Source organism: Phalacrocorax carbo, chromosome 1 (genome assembly GCF_963921805.1).
Source record: "Phalacrocorax carbo chromosome 1, bPhaCar2.1, whole genome shotgun sequence".
Lineage (NCBI taxonomy): Eukaryota > Metazoa > Chordata > Aves > Suliformes > Phalacrocoracidae > Phalacrocorax > Phalacrocorax carbo.
The window spans coordinates 123,730,261-123,751,287 of record NC_087513.1 but is presented as its reverse complement, the minus strand read 5'-3'; the positions used below and the strand labels follow the sequence as shown (position 1 = coordinate 123,751,287).

General features: G+C 55.4%; 1 protein-coding gene across 6 annotated transcripts in view; it reads right to left on the bottom strand.

Moving 5' to 3' along the window:
* BCOR (BCL6 corepressor) overlaps positions 1-21,027 on the bottom strand; it is an 83,398-nt gene that overhangs the window by 30,600 nt on the left and 31,771 nt on the right. For 5 of the 6 annotated variants that reach the window (XM_064473232.1, XM_064473266.1, XM_064473272.1 and 2 more), the window contains exons 2-6: positions 8,775-8,904; positions 7,155-7,233; positions 3,409-6,237; positions 2,659-2,712; positions 2,031-2,214 (exon numbers count right to left, since the gene is read on the bottom strand). In XM_064473232.1, coding sequence (XP_064329302.1) covers positions 2,031-2,214; positions 2,659-2,712; positions 3,409-6,237; positions 7,155-7,233; positions 8,775-8,860 — 3,232 coding nt within the window. In that variant the 5' untranslated portion in view covers positions 8,861-8,904. The remainder of the gene's footprint in view (positions 1-2,030; positions 2,215-2,658; positions 2,713-3,408; positions 6,238-7,154; positions 7,234-8,774; positions 8,905-21,027) is intronic. The other variant, XM_064473259.1, reaches the window with a different exon arrangement.

Sequence of the window (21,027 nt, the reverse complement as noted above, 5' to 3'; positions counted from 1 at the left end):
TGTAGTGATAAGTACTCGTGGCTGTACAGCCCGGTGTAAGGAAGAGGAGCTCCCTCAGCAGAACAGACCTGCGCTTTCAGGAGTCCCGACATTTGGCCAAACTCTGAAATAGCTTGTTAAGTCAGAGCTAATTAGAAGAGGAGAGGAACTAACTAACGTAAGACTGAACATACTTTTCCTGCCTCCTAACAGTCTCAAACACATTTTAGCCAGCAGATTCAAGTGCTGGAGCCCTCACTGAATAATGAATTTAAGGACGCACCATGCCATCAGCCTTTTTCAAGGATGGGAGGTGGGGTGTTTCAGCAAACAACACTGCTCTAATGCTCTTCCTCCCCTCAGCCCCGCCAGCAGCATGCCCCACGCCCCCGCGAGCAGGCTCTCCCTCCATACCCTGCACCCGTCCCTCACCCTGCAGACCACCGCCCCCCTCTCCCCACCTCGGACCCATCTCACCCTGCTGCTCACCCTCTCTACCAGAGTAAGCTGGTAGGACGCCACTGCTGCTGCTCCTCTTTATGCTTTTCAGCACAAGCAGGATGGGATTCAACAGAGGATGCCCAGAGCCCTCAGAGGAGCAAGGGGGGCTGCAAGGGGGAGATCGGGGCAGCAGCCTGCTGAGCTCTCAGCTTTAGCACAGGGATTGCGACCGCAGAGGAGCCTTCCTCCCCAAAGCCGCCTTCTTCCCTTGGAGAAGGGTAATCCCACTTGCCTTCCAGGGGCTCAGCCTCTCCCCATCCTGATACCTCCTCCACTTCCACAATTAAAACTTGCCCTTGCTATTTTGCCAGGCTGATTTTTTTTTTTTTTTGAGGCTGTTATTTCAGTGACAGCAATATCACAGTAACTTGATTTAGGTGAGTAACCGACCAAGTACGATTGACCAGCATGCTCTCTGCCAAAAGCATTAAACAAAGACCAGAACGATAATTCAAAGTTATTAAATTGCCTGAATGAAATTTTCTACTAGCCCTACTCATGAATCTCCACCTACAGAAGAGCACATTTAACCACCGAATTACACAGTGCACGCGCGCACACACACATACGCGCGTGACGCAGTCTGCCATGTGTTTCCTCTTGTTTTGCAATACTTTCAGCATAGATTTATTTTTTCTGAGTTGTTAAAAACCAAGTAGCAGCAGGAGGAACTGATCCATTCCTTAATTATATAGGTAAGAGAAAAAGAATTGGGAAACTGATGGAAGCCAGATGCTTACCAAGAGTTCCACAAAAAAAAGAAGAAAAAAAAAAAAGTGTTTTTTCTTGCATACCATTAAAAAACTTAACAACATTTATTTATTTAAGTTTGTCTTGCTTTTAGGGCAAGGTTGCTAGCGCATGTTTTCCATAGTCCTCTGATACCTTGCCACAGCCTAGAGGGAGCAGTCAGCCCCGTGGGGAACTCTGCAGCCCCCCACCTGCCCTTGAGGTCCTGTGTCCGCCAGGCACACGTACCCCCCAGCTACTGCAGCAAGAAGTCCCCCCGGCAAACCAGCTTCTCGTAGTTTTGAGTTTTACAGCCAAGCCCTTATGGATAAACCAGCCTGGCAGATCACGTCCTTTCCCGCTCCCCACCACCCTTCTGTCCTCCATCCTTGCTTTGCCTGGAAGCGGCAATATTGGCATCTCCCAGAGCTGCAGCACCTTCAGGAAGCCCAGCTCCCAGCTGCCTCTCACTCTTCCCCCACCTCCGTTCTGCGTTTAGAACACAGCCTTAGACCTTTGCTTTCACTGGTTGATGTGGTACCCCACCAATTAAAAGGACGATCTCTTTAAGACAGCAACTTCCGTGACAGTTAACTATCTCCTGAAAAGCAAGTACAACCATAACCAGTAGCTTGCAGACCACAAAACGAGCACGGAGAGCACCAGCCATGGCAGCTCCGTGCCTGCAGAGCCTGAGATCAGTGACTTTAACCAGCAACACCGCGAGCACACACAGATTACGCTGCCCGCACAGCTTGGCTGCAAGCTGCCGTGGCACAGACACACGTACGCGCTTCAGAAAGCCATCTAAATTCGCTTACATCTGTCATTGTCATTTTGGTCAGCAATGGCATCTTCCAGAGCGACAGACTTTGGCTTCTTTTCACTGTTTCCTTTCAAGTTTTCCCAGTCTGCCTGGCTGAATCTGCAGACCTCTGAGTCTTTGGTAGCTGTTTGGCCTTCTCTCTCTTTCATCTCCAACTCTGAGAAGCGCATCATTGCACGCTAGAAAGAGAATTGATATGAAAAAAAAAAAGTCTTGCGATAAAAGCTACTTCATTTACCTTACCTTATATGAGAAAGTATTTCCAAAGAAAAACTGGCTCAAAACCAAGGTTTGAGACAGATAGCTAGGTTACACACCTGACTTGTAAAACAGCGTTCTAGCATCTATATGCAAATAACCACACAATTCTTTCATAGATAAGTGTGTGTGTGTGTATATATATATAAAAGATATATATAAACGTATACTGTATATAAAACATAAACATTCTGTTTTGGAGGTAAAAAGAGACAAAAACAAAAAGAAAAAAAAAAACAACAACACAAAACCATACAATGAATAAAGACGACCATGGCCCACAAACTTCCCTTTGTGTATTTGGAAATGAAATTTAACTCAAAGGTTTATGTAAGAGTCTAGTAATAAAAATTTGAAGAACTGACCTCACAGTAAGCAGCAGGTAGACATAAAATACTGTCCTCTTGTAATCCTTCCATCTATGTAATTAAAATGGGCACTCAATGGATCATTTAGATAATTTCATCCATTTTTATAAGCATAAACCAATTCTTTTCTTAACAATGCAAAACAATTTGGCTTAACTCATCCCTTCATTAAAAGTAAAATACCTTAAGGATATTCCTACACAGTATCTGTCTGTCATCCCTCAGCATCAACCTCGATACCGCTCCTACTCTTTCCTACGCGTTCGCTTGGCGCAAACGTTGCCTGAGACCCGCTAATATATGGCTGCGACTCCTCTCCATTAAACGGCACGTTTGGCATACTAATCACAACTTCTGGGTACGCTTTGCTAGCTGGCACTACAGGCCAGCTAAGAAATTACAGCCATCGCTAGTGCCACGGTAACATGCATGTCTGTCCGACTCCCCTCCGTAACTGCACATACATTTCATACGTACGTTAACATTTTTAGCAGATCTTAGTAAAAGCCCTTTAAAGCTTACTAGCGCATACATACGTAAATCCATACATACTATTCTTTACATTGCCTCGCTCTCATTAACAAACTTACTTTGCTATTTAAAACCGTTCCTGGCGTGTATGCTCTAACGAAAAAGATTCTGATTTCCCCACCTGCGTTGCTTCTCTCAACTTTAATACTTGACTGCAACTTGCAACAGAGAAATAACGACAAAAAGCGCGGCGGTCGTTGGACCGCGCGGACTCACCTGCAAGGCCCGTTGCTCCCGGCTGAGCTGGCTGGAGTCTGCATACAGTTCGGTCGTCACACACTTGAATCGATCACCTACGTAACCGGCAGAGTTTGCAATCCTCTTGGCCAACTTAGATGGCTTGGGTTTCAGTATTTTGCCATCGGCAGATTCTGCGTCGTCAGCTCCATCTTTGGTATAGGTCTGGTTGGCGTCGATGCTCGGTGGTGCGGTCCCCATGCAGAATGGCTTCGCGTCCTCCTGCACCTTGCCAAAAGCCAGAGCCGGAGCATCGCTCTCGTGAGCGCTTTCCAAGAAAGCGGGTGAAGGCTGGACCGTCACTCTCTCTTTAGGCTGGCTCACAGACAAATCTTCTTTCCTTAAGCTGAACACCGATGAACTCTGGGCTTGCTTGAAATTATAGGTTTCATGAAGATCATTATTTCTTCCAAACTCCTCTCTCATTACAATAAAATCTCTGTGCTGCGACGTCTGCTCTACCTTGTGCTTTGTAGGGTCATTAGCCTGATTACTGTTTTCCGTAGCAAAGCCAGCTTTCGTTACGTTTGCTTCGGTTTTAGCCTCTTGCTCGTCTCGCAGAAGATCTGGGAAGAGGTGTTTGTCACTTTTGGCCGAGTTTTTACTGTGGCTGGAGCTCTGGTGCAATTTCACGCTCTTGTCGCCAGGTACTTCGAAATGCATCTTCCCGCTGCTCTCCAGGAGCTCCGGCAACCGGCCCCGCAGAGCTGGGTCCTCATAGCGGACCCTCTCATGAGACCGCGACCTCCTTTCCACCTTCTCCTCCTTACTGATCTCCAAAGCCGAATGCTGCAGCAGCATGGGGTGCACCATCCCCATCCCCAGAGCGTCCTGGTAGGTCATGAACTCTCCCCGCCCCGCCGGCAGGCTGTAGGGGAGGCCGGGTTTGGGAGCCAGGTGGCCGGGGTAGAGGCTGCCGTTGGGAAGCAAGACGGGGTGCGGATACACGTGTCCTTTCCCGTGGAGGGAGAGAGGGCTGATGGCTAACCCCTCTGGCACCGGGTACGGGAGGTAACTCCTGGGATAGGGCAAAGGCGGGGAGCGAAACGCCTCGTTGGGCGGCAGGAAGATGGGGCTGGAGGCCAGGGCAGCCTCGCTCGCCTTGAAGTTGGCTTCCTGGCTGCAGGATTTGGCCACCTTATTGCTGTGTTTTGCGGGGGTGACGACAGGCTGCCCAACGTGTTGTATGACTGAGGCGGTGCTCTCCGTGGAGCTCCTGGCTGTCTTGGCGCAATCCACATTAGCATTGGGAGCCGGCGACGCCGACGCCGGCCGTCCCCCAGCTGACACCGTTCCCGAAACACTGCCGACGACCGCCTCCGTGCCACCCATCCTGGGGCAGGAGGAGCTCCGCTGCTGTGGGATCACCCAGTCCAGTGCCTTGTTTTTCAGCTGGATGCTCTTCCCGCTCTCCTCGCCAGGGCTGGGACCGGGCACGATCCAGGAGGAGGGCGCCGTGCTGATAATTTCAGGCCTGTAGATGGGGCAGCCGTTCCCAGGAGAAATGGTTTCTTTCTGAACGATGTCGCTGCTGGGCAAGTGCGTCCCCCCTCCCGCCCTGCCGTGCACCAGCACCGTCGGCGTCATTTTCTTACCGTGGTCTGACTTCCCGGTGTTTTCCGCGTCGACGACTTTTGCCGACAAGTCCAGTGGTTTGTCGGTGACGTCTTTGGTCGGGGTCTGCTTTTCCAGGAGCGGGGGCGACCGGCCGTCTTTCCGGTCATGGCCAGCTTTCCTCGCATGGGGGGCAGCCGGCGGGGGCGCCTCCCCGGCGTCGCTGCCTTTGGGGAGCTTCCCGTTGGAGAGGCGGGAGGGTGGAAATTCGCCACCAACATTCACGTAGGGCTTTGGGAGGGTAACAGCGGAGGAGGGAGAGGTGGTGATCCTGGGGAAGTGTTTGTGGAAATCGGCGTAGGCATCCCCGACCTGGGCGGGCAGGGGGAGGCGGGGGGACGGCCGGGGCGAGTGCGGCAGCAGGAGCGCAGGATCCGCCGGCATGTTGGCAGGGGCCGGCTTGGCAGCGGGGACCCGGGGCTGCTTGCTGCTCTGGATGTGGGGGTAGGCGTGCGCGTCAACAGGGGTGCCGGGGCTGACACCCATCTTCCACGACAAGCTCTTATCCGGACAGTGCACCAAAGGCGGGATTGCCGGTGAAGCCGAAGCAGTCGAGAGCCTCATGGGTGACGCCAGCGACGAAGGGATGTGGGGGGCAACGTAGTGGGAGGGAGGCAGGTATAAAAAACGTTCACCGTTCGTACATACAGGCGAGTAAGCCAGGTGCTGTGGTAAGCTGTAGGTGGACTGCTGAGGTAGCAATGCCTTGTACATGTTCAACGAATACTTATTTGGTGACTCAAGGAAAGGGTATATAGTGGGCGTCGCGCCCTCCATATAGGGGTTTACCCAGGGGAGCCTTAGGTAACTAGCACCATTGACACCGAGGGGACTCTGCTTGTCACCCGCAGCTCGGTCCAAACCCAGCGTTTCCCCCGTTGGGACAGAGTTTTTTTGTATTCCAGGTGGTGTTTTGTATATAGCGCTGAAGCCATTCGGGGCTTTTCCAGAGACAGCTGCGTTTTCTACTGCTTCAGGGGGATTAGATTTAAACTGTATCTCTGGATTTCTTTCAGGAGTAAATCCGAGCCCGGCTATTGAACTTGTAGCATCTCGTGATTTTTCCGAGCCGAGTCCACACAAGCTGGAATAGACTATACTGCTGGGGACTCTGAGTCCTTCTCGCATGAGTCCAGACCTGTCCATACTCAGAGCTGCGAGACTGTCAATGCGATGTGCTGTAGTTGCATCCACCTTCACAGAACAAGAAGTATGTTACTTTCACATTTCAGTACAACTACCGCTCAAGCTACAGATACGTCAGCATTTGGAAGAGAAACAATACCAATGCAAACACTCTGTTAGTCATGAAAACATACAGAGGCTCGTCAGGCTGGAGAATGGGAGAGCAGGAACCTACGGAGCAATATATATCACCACAAACGTCAATACAAATCTCTGCATCCAAAGCTCATCAGCTAGAAACAAAGGCATGAGGACCCACAGCCCAAGCAGCCAGAAGTGGCCCAGAGACGATGCCTGGTGGCACCTCTCCCATGTGGCAACTGGCTCCTCAGCCCCAGCCCCGTCAAAGCAAAAGGATGTGGGCTAGGGCATGGAAAGCGGGAAAGGAAGGATGGAAAGCCTCTCCTCCTCCTCCTCCTCCGGGACCTCTCCCTCCGCCGCAGCTCTGCTCCCGGGCTTGCCACCGCCACATGATTCACAGGGCGAGGCTTCTGAGGACGCGGCATGAAGAAAGGCCCGCCGTCGAATTTCTTCCCCGCTCACCGCTCCCCATATATGCTCACAGGAGAAAACCATCAACTTTGCTGAAACGTTGATGTACTTAACGCTTACATGAACTGTTCTTGTCACACATGCCAGTATGCTGCATGACATTATTCATAATGGAGGGAGCAAAAGTAAGCGTATGATGCCATACAACAACACACACCACAAAGTCAGCGTCAAGAGATTAACGAGATAAATAAAGTCCTATTTCACTGTTTCACAGAAGCAACTCATACATGCCCAAGCCCGACTAGAGCTGCAACAGAAAGGTATTTTAATAATTTCTCCAAACGGATCGTGTAGTAACACCCGGAGGTGGGAGATGGGGTGGGGAGGACAGGCACGGATTCAGCTGCAGCATGAAGTTATTAACTTCTTACCACACTGTGATTCAGGTGATTTTCTTCCCTCAACTCCAGTCTGCTTTTAGGTGCATCGCCATCATTAACGGGAATTTTCCTATTAAGAAACAGAAGCTTACTATTTGAAAACATCCTGCACATCTCGGATCAGTACGAGATTATATCACCTACGTATTTTGATTCCCCTAGAGAAGTCCCACATGATACCGTATTTATCGTCCTCCGTACCCATGCACAACGACTACTTTAGGAAGCAATGACCGTTTGAAAACAAGCATAAAGGGTTTTGACAGCAAGAACACACCGAGCGCATTTCAGAGCAGCTTCCTCCAATGCAAGTGATCGTTGTCAAGGTTCTCTATTCTGCCCCTTGCCCTTTTTTTTTTTCCCCAATGAGAGAATATGCTATTTTAAACATAGTCTGTTCATGTACCATCCATAAACACTGCCAAGGAGAAAATTAAAATACACACGCTAATATCATACGAACGTCAGCTGTTCCATGCTAAAGCTGCACATCTGTGCCATACCAGTGTTACAGCACTGGGACTTGTTATCACAGAAAGCACCAATAAAGAATATACCTTAGTGCCAAATTTCAAATCCCAGGGATAAAAATCGCTGACATGCAGCAGAAGGAAAGTTTCAGCATTACCCAATAGAACTCCTTTCAATCAAAGTGCTTAAAGGCACATCATCACCTTAAAGCAGAAATGTGATTTTAATATATTTGTTTATTCATTTTTAAAAGATTACTTTCCCGCAAGTAACACATAAAAACATTATGCCTAAATAACCGTGAGGAAAGCGGGGAGAGAGGGTGCAAAGGCAGAGTGAGAGGCTTGGCCGTTTTCCTCCAGTTTATGTTTGCAAATAGTTTTTCCCTGCAAAGACCGAAAACTTTCCCCGGCTTCTGGGAGGCTCCTCACAGAACAGTGAGAACACGGGCTCAAAGAAAAGACAGAAAGACACCAAAACCACACAGTGTTGGCACAGAGAACCGCAGGTGTACCTGCAGCTTGTTCAGTGTCGTTCTGCTTTTTAAAAAGCTGGGGTTTAAGGGAAGAGGGCAGCAGCCAGCACTTGCGTCACCCCACTGCAAACCATTAGAGACTGTAATTTTAATCACTGATATTCACTCTGAATATGATATTCAGCAGGAAAAAAGGTGGTGAGGATGAGAAATTCACTTGCGGGAGACAGAAAAGCCGCTGTTCCTATTTCACAGGACAAGCTGTTGGTCCGGAGGCGGGGAACGCCACGTTGCAGGCAGGAGCCCCTCTGCCGTACAGAGTCACCGTAAGAACACGTGCACTATTTGGTTTAATTCCCCTTCACAAATACGAAATAATAAATTAATTGTAAAAGCGCGTTTAAAGGCTGCTTTGGGGAGTAATCTCTTTAAAGGGCGTCCCCGCTTCACTGACCCAGGTTGCCTGTTAAATAGTAAATCAGCTGCTGCTCTACCGCTCTCAGGCACGTCTTGTTTCTGCCCCCCTCCACTTCCCCTCCAAGCTGGGCTGATCTCGATGCAAGGCAGCAGCTATCTACTCCGGCATTAGGGAAGAGAGCGAACTCCGAGACCTCATGCTGCAGAATTACAGCGTGGCTTAACTTGCCAGAAGCTTAAATATTTACCTGTCTTCATTAATTCCACACATGCGGACCCTTTCATTGCTCATCCAGCTATGAACGTTGCCATACAGGGGAGTTGCAGAAAGCATGACGTCTTCTTAAAAATCGCCGCTTTTCTTCACGGTTTTATATTCTATTAAAAAAAAAAAAAAAAGAAAAAAGAAGGAAAGACAAGAAAAAAAAAGTTGAGCAGATTTGTCTAGGAGGAAGTGCAAACAACACGACGGAGCAGCCAGCCTCCCTCTGGGTAATTAATAATGAATGCAGGATTGGTGCGGGGAGTGAGCTGCCTACGTTAACCGCTAAGGGAGATACCCTGCAATAAAGGAGCAAATTGAGGGCATTTATAGGTCAGAGGAGATGGATCTTTTCCCCAGCGCACATCCAGAAAATTAAGAATCATTCCAGGCTATCGACAAATAAAAGTTTCTCCACCGCATTTCATTTGAACAAGAAATGACTCAGCCGGCCAAGTACACACCAGTCCCCAAACCTTCATCTCACGTAGGCTGAACCGTGGAGGGAGACCCAGCGGGCTGGGGGAACATGTGAAACTACCCACAGGCGCTCGCAAAAGCCCTGCATTAGGAACACACAGGAGCAGGAGTGCATCGCATGAACAGCCACACACCGTGTCTATTAGCTACACGGATTGCTGATAAAGCTTTCACTCAAGGACTTAAAACTGAAGAGACGCTCCTACAGAAGGGATCTAAATAAAAACCTCCCCTTTAGCGTCTGCACATGACTAACTTGGAGAAAGGGGTTAAAAATAGTAAGTGGGTTGGCGAGCTCCCCACCCCTTGATTTGATTAAGCACCGAACCCTGGTGGCTTCTGAACCCTGGTGGCTTCTGCATCGGAGGTGCTGCTAGCGCTGCTGCTGCTGCTGCTGCTGCTGCTGCTGCTGCTGCTGCGAGTGCTTTCAGTAATTCAATGACGCCTGCTCACTCCAGGGAAATAAATCATTAGCGGGCTCGCTGGAGAAGTATTAGCAGTCCAAGAGGATCGGCGCCGTGTGCAGCCGGAGAGGCAGGTGAAAGGTAACTGCATTTTCGCGTCCAGCAGCAGTAAGGGAAAGGCTTTTCCTTCCCTCTACCTTGGCTAACGCCACCTCCACTCGCATTAAATTCTGGTTTGCTGCATGAGCAAAGTGTCAGGACAAGCTGCGTTTTATTAACAGGATTATCGCGGCGCATGATTTATTCCAGTGCAAGATTTTAATTGCTCTTTGGAGGTTGAGTCGTTTCTTTTGACTGAGCCTCAGCCTGCATCCTGCCGCTAAATGCTGGGTTAATAAGTAGGGGGAGCCTCTAATGCACAGGATATCCCTCAGCTCTTCCTCTCTCGCAAAAATAGAAGCCTTTAAGCGGGAGGCATGATATTCCTTTTACGCACAGACACACGCAAGCCAGTAACGGGCGACTGACCACTGGGAGTTTAATGCCTAACGTCTCCCAAAGCATCCATGCTTCCCCAGCAAACTCATTTCCTTTGTCAGGCTACAAAATATGCAAATGATCGCTGTGGCATTTAATGGGGAAGAAGCCCAGATTGGGCCTTTAACACAATACTTCACACACGTTCACAGAGGTTTAAGAACTGAAACGGCAGGAAAGCCTTGTTCCCCAACACTTTTTTCTCCCCTCGGAGAGGCCTTTTGTGCAAAACTCCACGTCTGGAACAAATGTATATTAATGAAACGGCGTGTTGACCCTCCTCTCTCCAGAACGGTTACCTTTCCCTAATGAAGTCCGCAAAAAACGCTGCGACGAAACAAAAATCCACGGAGATTAGATAACGCACTATCATTCAGAAGGAGTTATTTCACTGGAAAGACGGTTTCTGGACAGATTTACTGGTTTCCAGATGCGCCGCTCGTAATGTTTTCAATAGAGGCAGCAGCAGCATGGAGAGAGTGATTTAGGGTTTCACATAGGGGCAGTAGCCGCCCTGTGCGCTGGCTCGCCCGTGAGGGACGGACGCCGTCTCGGAGGAGACAGGCCTCAGCGGCACACGGCCCTGTGCCCCGCTTTCTTTCAGGGGCGCGCGAGGCCAACCCATGCCGCTCCTCGGAGGGGCCGCCTGCGTCCGCCTGGTTTCCTCGGTGGAAGTGTATCATTAAGATAAGGCGCGGTGCCTGAATTAAGAGCCCGTCAATCCCCTGACATGTGCAGATAGTGAAACGCTGTAGTTGCACGGGGGGCCGAGAGCTTCCCCAGCCACAGCGGGTAATCTGGAGGCCCCACGTCCCACGGCCGCTGGAGCAGGGCAAAGTCCGCCAGGGCGCAGGACACGGGGAAGCAGTGGGATGTCCCAGGGCCCACCCGGGCAGGTCAGAGCCCACACCCCGACGGCTGCCAGCTGCCAGCCCAGCCCATCTTCCCCCCCCACCCCCCAAAAGCCGCCCCTTGGCGCTCGCCGCCCCGGGTGCACGCGTGTGTGCAGTTATAATCGCCGCCCTGATGAACTTCTTGTGAACTGTTTAAAAGTGGAGGTCTGCTGAACGAGCAGCGGCGCCACTGCCAGCCATAATTTCATTGCAAGGAGCAGCAGACTTTTAACTCTTCGCACGACCCTTCCCTCCCCCTCCTCCTCTCTCTCCCAGCCAGCGGTTGCCCGTCGGGGCCGGCCGGCTCACAGGGGACTCCCGCGGTTCGGCCAAACGCCGGCAGCCCCGCAAGCCCTCAGCGCTGGGGGGACGAAGAGGGGGGCCGGGAGTGTGTGTGCGTGTGTGCGTGTGTGCGTGTGTGTATGCGTGAGGGGGGGCACCGCTCCTATTTATACCCAGCTTCCGCGGGGGCGGCCGCGGACGGCCGCGTTATGCAACCCCGACGGCGGGCTGAGCGCCCCAGCGCACGGAGGAAACCGAGGACACGTCTGTCTGTCCCTCCCTCCCTCCCTCCCTCCCTCCCCCTACCCCCCCGCCGGGCCGTTGTCAGCGCTCCCCGGGGCGCCGCAGCCCCCTCCGGCCGCCCCCGCTGCGCGGTGCGGCGGGGCGCGGAGCGGGGCTCGGCCGCCGGAGAGCGCACGGCATTTCCTCCGGGAGGTGTCTGGCCGATAAAGCCATTTGCGGCTAAATATAGACGGTGATGCACGGAGGAGGGAGGGAGGAAGGGAGGGAGGGAAGCGGGGGGGGGGAAGCAAGACGCGCAACGCACACGCGGTTCCGCAGCGATGCCGCCGTGTGAAACCAGTTGTGAAAAGCGCCTGCAAGCACAAACCTGCCTCCCGGCGTGCTGCCGAGCGGGGCCCCGCCGTGCCGTGCCGTGCCGTGGCGGGAACACCCACGGCCCCGCGCGTCCCGCGTCCCGCGCCGCAGAGGGAGGGAAGGAGGCAGGCAGAGACACACACCGCGCTGTTTGGGCAGCTGATGAAAAAGGGAAACGTTTGGGTCTCCCTCGCAACGTCAACAGACTTTTGGCAGCCATTGACGCCAGAAGCAGCAAAGTTTTGTTAACGCGCTCCTGGCGTGGAAACGAGAAAAACCCGATGCCCGCGGGGAAAGCGGCGGGGGGGGGGGGGGGAGGAAGAGGAGGAGGAAGAAGACGCCGTTTCTCCGTGCCTCCGGGGGAAAGAGATGGGGAGGGCAGCACCGCCAGGCCGGGGCAGCCTCCTCTCGCCCCCCGGCCCCCCCCTTCCCGTCCCGGGGGTGCCCTGCGGCGAGTGTGCGAGGTGAAAGTCTCGGGGGGGGGGGGGAGTGTGGGGTGTGGGCTGGAGGAAGCCCGGCGGGGCCGGCGGCTGCAGCGAGCCAGGAAGCGGGGCGGGAGGAGAATTGCAGCGGCGCACGAGTTCCCTTTTGGCGCCTTTACTCTTTTCCACCTCCGAGCTCCGCCTGGCAGCCCGCCAGTTTCCACTGCACAAGCCACAGAGCCAGCAGAAGAAGCAGCAGCGCAAGGGTAGCCGGCGGGGAGGGCTGCGCGGGGTTAAAAAAAAAAAAAAAAAAAGGGAAAAAAAGAAAAAAAAAAAAGAAAAAAACGTCTCTGAGCACCGGTAGCACCGACGGAGCGACAGGCGGTTCGGCAAACAACACGGCCTTTCGGAAATTAAAAACGATGCAATAAATTACCCGGCTCTGATATTCACACACACCCCCCCACCATCATATCCCACCACCCCCGCCGCCGCCGCCCGGTTCCAGGCCACTGGAAGGATCATTTCTAGATTTGTGAAAATCCCTCCGAGAAGAGTGAAAAGCAATCGGGGACTCGTAGCGATCCACTTCGATTAGCCCTCAACCCGTTCATCTGGAGTTTGATTTAAAGGGCAGCACTCGTACGGTATTTATAAGCTTAAATACGGGCAGCTGCTTATGAATGTGTGTAGGTACGTCGTTTATCTTGTACCTCTGACTTACATATTTACGAGTTACAAAAACAGCGACCTGTGCCACGGCTGGAAAGGAGGCTTTAAAGACACTGTATCGCTGCACCGTTTACAACGTGCCGTATAAAGCTCTGGCAGCAGCCACCGATCTAATATTAGACAAGTGTTTAAAGAACAGGGGTGGCTGCGCTTTTTTAAAAAAAAGAAAGACAGAGAAGAAAGAAAAAGAAATACCGTCGTTATTTTTTGCAATCTCCATACGGCATCACCGCTGGTGACACGTTTTGTAAACCAGAGGAGGAAGCTGCAGCCTAAGTAGCCGCCGCACGGATCCGCGGATTAGAGAAGAAGTTTGACCTTTACCCGGGACGTGTGGCATTTCATTTAACCATAAAGCTAAGCACAATGCGCCAGCGAGATCGCTAAACCGATTTAAAATACATATTGAGTCATGCACGACAGTAGTGCGTTTCGGTTTAGGCAGCGTGCGGGCAGCGCGAGGGGGTCGGCGTCTATTTTAAGGCTCCTGCCGCAGCCCCCCGTCCCCCCCATCCCCCCGCGGCTCCCGCACCGTCACGCGTCGGACGGCGACCGGGGACCTTCTGCCGTGTAAACGCGGCGCGGCGGAGCCGTCCGAGGGCAACCGGGGCCGCCGGGGCATCCTCCCCGCCGCCGGGCACCGCCGCGCTGCGACAGGCTCCCGCCCTGCGGAGACACCCCACACGCACACACACCCCCGCCCGCAGCGGGGCTCCGCGGGGGCGGCTCCCCCCGGCACCGGCGGCCCCCACGGCCCCCCCCCCCCGCGCCGTCTGTCACGCCTTGGACCCTGCACAGACAGTCGCTGCGCCGCAGCGGCAGCGGCGCTTTCCCCCCTTTCCCATATGCTGCGAGGCGAATCATTGCATCGCTCTCAGCGCCGGCGGCAGCCAAAAAGGGAAGGCAAAAAAAAAAGTTTTCAATTAATGATAAGCCTAGGAACTGGGGAAGGGGGCGGGGGAGGAGGCCAATAAGGGAAAGTTAAAATGGCTGGCGATCCTTCAAATAACCCTGGCCGCTTTCCCCCGGAGCCTACACGGCACAGCCTGCCGCGGAGCCCCGGGGGAAACCCCGGACCCCCAGGCACACGCCTCCGGAGGCCTTGGGAGGCCAAGGTTGCCCACGGCACGCGGCGGTGCCCACGCCTGAAGGTCACGGGACATCTGCGGGGCAGGGCCCGTTCCCCACCCCGGTTAAAACGCATCGAGGCGGTGCGATAAAGGGGCTGCAAAGGCTCCCCCACGCACACACCGCGGGGCGGGGGGGGAGCGAGGGGGAGGCGAGGCGCTTGGTACCCAACTTTGAGGCATCGCTGCATGAAGGATTTCCCGGGGATTCGCGGGAAACACCGACCCTGTCCGCCGCACCGGCAGCCCCGCACCGCCGCTACGGCGTCCGCCCGCCCCCCGGGCCCCCCGGGCCCCCCGGGCGATGCCTCTGTCCCCCAGGGCCGGCGGGGGTGGTGGGCTGCTTTCCCCGGGAGGGACCGGGGCTTTCCTCCCCGGCACGCCGCACCGGGCAGCCCGGCGGTTCAGCCTGCCGCCGCTCCGGCCGCGCCGTGAACAAGGCTGCGGAGGAGGAGGAAGAGGAGGAGGGAGCCGCAAACCGGCCCTGCCGCAGAAAGCCCCGGGCCCCCGCGCAGCCGGGGCCCCCCGGCGGGAGCCCGGCCTCCCCCCCTCGCCCACCCGCCGCGGCATCTCCCTACCCAGGCCGTCCGCGCCATTTTAGACACACACACACACGCTCACCCCCCCCCCCCCCCCCACACAGCCACTCGCGCGCGCACACACACACGCACACGCACACGCACGGGAGCGAGGTTTCCGCTGCTGCTGCCAGAGACAACAGGCAGCAGCCGAGCCCGGGCTGCGAAGGAGGAGCAGCAGGAGAGGGACACACAGACACACACACACACACCACAGACACACAGACAGACGCAGGCACGCACACCCACGCACCGCGGGCCAGGCAGAAATGTGCATTTCAGGTAATTTAAGGCCGCATTCCCGGCGCGGGGAAGGGAGAGCGCAGGCCTGCGCGCCCCCACCCCATTAACCCGCCGCGCAGTCGACATCCCGGGAGCCCTTCATTGTTGCCTTTATTCCGTACGGCTTTTGCTTTTCAGGAGGGGGATAGAAAGAAAAGAGAGGGGGAGGAAAAAAAAAAAAGAAGAAAAAAAAAAAAGAAAAATACCACGAAGCCAGCCCCTTCCCCCCGCCCGTCCCCCATTGTTCGGCCGCGGGAGGCTGGGCGAGCGCAGCGCCACGGGCTCGCCATTCACCGGGCTCCGCCGAGCCCCCCCCCCCCCCGATAGCTCGGAAAACCGGGGCACGGGGGGACAGGGACACCCCCACCCCCAAATGAACACAAAAGTCCCGGCGCTCCTGCGAGATAGACTTGGGCGAAAGCCTGCTCTCACTTCCGCAGCGTTATCCTTGCAGAAATACCGGAGCACGGCCCCCGTTTCCTTCCCCCAGCCCCCGCCGCACCCCCGGGGGGGTGGAGTGATTAATGGGACGTACGCCCTTGGTTTCCCTCCGGCCACCCCGGCGCACCGCTCCCCGGCGCGGAGCCGCCGCGGCATGCCGGGCGGGGGCGCCCCCCCCCCCCCGCATCCGTCGGGGACGTTGGGAGATATTGATCACGGACGACTTCATTTTGCATAATTGCGGCTGACAGGGCCTGTGGTTCCCTCATTTACGGAGCAACAGCTTCGAGGGGCTGATGGATGGGGAGCGGCTCCCTCCGCTTCTTTCCGCCCCCCCGCCAGCGGCAGCCCCGCCGGGGAACGGCGGCTCCGCGCCTCATGCAGCAAATGGCCGGCGCACAACAGCGAAATCTTAAACTTGGGTGCCTCCGTCTCTCGTTTTCCCCAGGGCGGGCGGCCTGAAAGGCTCCCGCTCCCCGCAGGGCTTTGTCTGTACGGCCCAGGGCACGGGGGGGGGGACCCTCGGCGGCTCCATGTAAGAAAAAGTGCTTGGGAAGTTGGGGCTTTTTACGTCCTCCCACCCCGCTTTTTTTTTTTTTTTCCCTCCTCCCCCTCCCAACAACAAACAAACAGCTCGGTTTCTGCTAAACAATGCATAAAAATTAGCCTCGCCCCAAAGTTTATGTCGGGTTTAGGGCGCTAATGTTTCTCCTTGATGGGAAACGCGCTCCCGAGCACTTCTGGAAAGCGCCGGCGAGCCCTGGGTTACGAAAGCAGCATTACAAGCACCTCGGCAAACGTCTCCGCAACTCTTGCGTCCCGGCCTCACGTCACCTTCTCCAGACCTTTAGAAGAAACGCCACGTCCCGGGTGGGCACGGCCAGCGCCACGCACCGCCCGTCTCGGCGGGGGGGAAAACATTGGGCAGGCGGGGGGGAAGGAAACCCAGCAACAACGCTCGGCTTTTCCGTGAAAAATTAAAGAGGGGAAAGGAAAAAAAAAAAAAAAAAAAAAAAAAAGAAAATCAAGTTGCCGGTGGCGGCGATGCCCCGGCGGCGCGGAGGGCATCGCGGGGGCCGCCGTCGGCCCTGCCTTCCCGTCCCGGCGCTCCGCACCGAAACAAAGCAGCGGATCAACCGCGATGCAGATGGGCGGCCAGGAATTTTTTTTTTTGCTGCTGCTGCCGCTGCTGCTGCTGCTGCTTAGAGCTTTAATTACTCGTTCTTGATCCGTGGGACTACGACACGACACCGCCAAGGTTAAAATGCCCTGAACAGCTCTGAGCAGATGTGAACGAGTTGGCAGACGCGCAAATGAGGTCTGCCTCTAAGCATGATAACAAGTGACTAATACATTGCATATCGCTGAAAGAAAATTATTTTTCTCTAATTTGCATTAGCTTTTTTCTTTTTTTTTTTTTTTTTTTAACACCAGCGACATTCCCTCCTCAGAGGCGGCAGCATAATCCTGAAAATATTACTCCGTGACTTTAAAAGATTTGGAAGGAGGCAGAGATTGCCAGTGTTTTGGCTATGCAGGCTTGTTTATCTTTCCGCCTTTGCTCCAAGGCGAAACTAGTTTCGCAAGCAGTATTCTTGCAGAAAAACGGCACATGTCATATTAAACACCAGTTTATAGGAATTGATGCTAAAATTGTTGAATGACTACTGGCGCACTTTCGACACTAATAGCACAGCGTAATCCATAAAGGACCAAAGGGACAGTCAAGGCCAAAAGAGGAAAAAAATTAATAGATGACTGGAGAAATAGGTAAAGGAGGCAACCCATCGACCAAAATTACAAAAGGCCGGGGGGGGGGGGGGGGAATAAGCATGTCCCCTTCCTACCTGCTTTCAACCCCAGAGCTACTTCGTCAAAAAGACAATAGTACATGGAGGTCACTGACTATACAGCAATTCTCACAGGGAGCAAAATTGTGTCAGGTACAAATATAGGCCGGAACCCAGTTCTCCAAGTTTCCTCGACTTTCCAGAGGCTCTTTGGAAAGGGCCGGGAGATCACTTCGGGTACCGGCGCAAACTTCAAGAACGGGCAGCAATTTACATCCTATGCTCAAAAGGCGAACCCAGGGGCTGAGATGCAGAGGCTTTGATGAGAAAAAGAGCCGCTTGGGCTATTTACACGAGAGGCGTTTTTCACCGAGGACCTACTCCGGGGGTGCCCGCACGTCCACGTTATCAGGGGTCGTGTGCTGCCACCTCACGAGATAACAACTCCTCCGCCGAGGCACGCTCGGGAAGCAAACACCGCGCCCTGCCCTGCCCGAGGCCAGCGGCCGCTCTGAGCGCCGAGGCGCTGCCCTCTCCTCCCTCTTCGGGGCTCCCGGGACGCCCGGCCCGCCGCTCCCGCAAAGTCACCGGGGGCCGGGCCGGTGCAGACCCGCCTCTGCTTCCACCGGCGGGAGGGATCTTCCCCAGAGCCCAAGCCGGCCGGGGTCGGGCATCAAGCGGAGAAGGACAGAAACCGGGGGGGGGGGGGGGGGGGGGGGGGGGAAGAAAGGGGGGACGCTCCCCGCCCAGCGGCGGGTGCTTAAACCACGCCACCGGCAAGGGGGGGGGGGGGGGGGGGAGGGGCAAGGCTCGGCGCTCCGCCGCCGCCCGGGATGCCCGCCGAGCCGAGCCCCGGGGCGCAGCGGCGGGCGGTGCCTCCGGGAGCGGCGGGGCGGCCCCGGAGCTGCTCCGGCCGCAGCGAGAGCTTTTGTGTGCGAGTGCCGGCGAGGCGCGGGCTCTTCGCGCTCCAACAGCTGTCACATTATTTGCACTGGCTGTAAACAGCCTTCGCCTTCCCACCCTCTACCGCCCCCCCCCCCCCCCCGGCCACACAGTTAAATCCAGACTAACAATCCCCAGTTAGAGATCAAACCAACAACAGCAGCATTGTGTCCGCCTTCATTGCTTTACCATCAACTACTGCAGCTGGTTTACTCGAAACAAGGAACACCCTCTACCCACCTCCCCCGCCCCGGGGGGCCAGAAACGTGCTTGTTCCCGGCGGTTCGTCAGGCGGAGCCTCGCTGCTCCGGGGGGCTTCGGCGGGGCCGGGAGGGGGAGTTGGGGGGGGGCGGAGGAGTTGCTCGGCGAGGTCCCGAGCGCTACGGATCTCTCCCCCGCACCAAGGTGGGGTTTCCAGCCCGCAAGCCGGCCCGACGAAAAGCCTTATCAGAAGTTGAGCTCCGCTCTCGGTTTGGCTTTTGGGAAGGGCGAGGGGGAGTCCCGCAGCAGCGGGGAAAGCCGGGCCGGCAGCTGCGCAAGCTCCCCCGCGGCACCCGGCGAGCTCGCCCCCGCGGGTCGGCGCGGCGCGCCCCCGAGCAGCCCTGCCCCGCCACGGCCGGGCTCCCCACCACCCTCTGCCCCGCCGCCCCGCACCGGGACGGCAGCGGCTGCAGTTTCCCCCCGACCCGTTACCGCAGCGAACCTCCCGCCGAGGGGCCCCTCCGCCCCCGCCGGCCTTGCCCCGGGCGATGAACCCGCCGCGCCCCGCTCGAGGCGCGTCTCCACCTCCAGCCCTTTCCCTCGTAAGGGAAAAAAATTAGAAAAACCCCGAGAACCTACAACACGAGTCCAACTTCGCTCGCGATACAACCACCTGGCAGCAAAGGAGTGTGCTGCAGGCTCTCAGCGGGCCTTTTGTTGGGCACAGCTGGAATTTGAGTGTAAATCCCTCTACCTCCTTCCCTGCCCTTACTTATTTTTGTATCCGCGGCAAAGTTAGAGGTGGAATTTACTGAACAGAAGCAAGGTGAAAATAAATCAACCTGAGGAAACCTTTCTTTGCCCTGTTTGACCCTTAGCCTTACCCAAATCACGTATCTCTAAGGGAAAACCACGACACGGCAACTTTCTCTGAAATTTTGTGTGCCGCACGAACTCTTGAAGAGGCCATGGGAGCTGGAAGCGCACTTCCTAGGTGCTTATATGTACTTTGGTAGCCGGCACCCACAAGGGGAGATAGCTGCTTTTATTGGAAGCGCACCTCCATCTTGGCCTGACTCCTGCCAACAGGCAGCGCTCCCCAGGCAGGTAAGGTGCTTCGCACCAATGTGATACATCTCCAATCGACTTCTGAATCAGATTCACCGACAAATGATGCCGCTACGTACTCGCAGGTCAGGATCGTCGCCTATTCATTGCCTATACGTAGCTAGAGATCTGCTGGCCTGGTAAAAACCACTGCTAACAAAACAATGTCAGCAAAGGCTGCAACACACTCTTGTGAGAGACTGGCGATTCGTGCCTATTGAGGCTCTTTCAGCACAAAGGCTTTTAGAGGAAGAAGAGAGAGAAGGGGGAAAAAAAGGAGGGAGGGCTCTCGTGTTTCAGGGCTGCTGTCCCCTGGGAACCAAGAACCAAGTGTAGCTTCAATCAAATGCTGACTTCTCCTCCGGGAGCTCAGTAGGAAACCTGATCTCACTAGCTCATGCCTGCCTCCATGCATATAGGCTGGGTTTTCTTTCATACCAGCAATTTGTATAAAGAGGAGAGCCAATACAGTTTATTGCAAACGAGATCTCGCAGTAACGGATCTAGAGAGATATTTCTGTAGCTAAAATAAGACAACCTTCAGCCGCCTGCTCAGGGCAGGCCGCGCCGCAGCCGCCCCCGCCTCCGCGCACACGCGGCTCCGCCGTGGGCGCCCCTGGCGCGGCACGGCACGGGCCTCCCACGCATCAACCCGAGCCCTGCATCCTCCCCAGCTGGCAGCAGCCGCCCTGGGTTGGGTTTTTGTGCAATGCCAGGTTACATCCATTAAAACGTTTACCCCGGGAGATCACTTCCTGCTCGCAAGTATTGTTCCGGCTTCCCCTGCTGCTCGCAACTTTAGCCGGAGCTGTTTCTCTCCTTGCCCACCACTGCGTGGAGACCCCAGGAAGCATCCACCCTTGCCTGCTGGCCCTGGCCCGCCGTGGCCCGGCAAAGCACGGCACGGCAGTATGGGAGGTCTGCTAGGAGATGGCAGGCAAGCCCTCCAGGCGGAACTCGGCATAACTTCGCACCGGGCTGCTTAATTCTGCACGGGGCTTTGCTAATCCACTTTGTGCTCGACGACTGAAACAGGAGGAAAGGAAAACACCGCTCGGGGAGCAGGACCAGGCCAGAGCAAGGTGAGCCAGGGGGACCGCAACCTGCGGGAAGGGCTTCCTCCAATGCCCAGCTCAGCGTCCTACTGCTGTGGGCAAGCCGGAGAGGCTTAGCGCACAGCCCAGCACACCAGGGCGTGGGAGGAAAGGGGATTTTCCCTGTGGATCAGGGACCCCTGTAGGATCTCTCCATGGCCAGGAGCTTTCTCACATGGAGAAAGTTTGGCTCAAGGAGAGAATTTACACTTAGAAAGAAAGGGAGCTCAGCCCACCCCTTCTCGTGCCATTAGAGGGTTCTCTGTGAATTTCACGGAGAGCTGAGATTACGCCCCTTCAAGCTTTGATTTCACCTCTCTGCCCCTACGT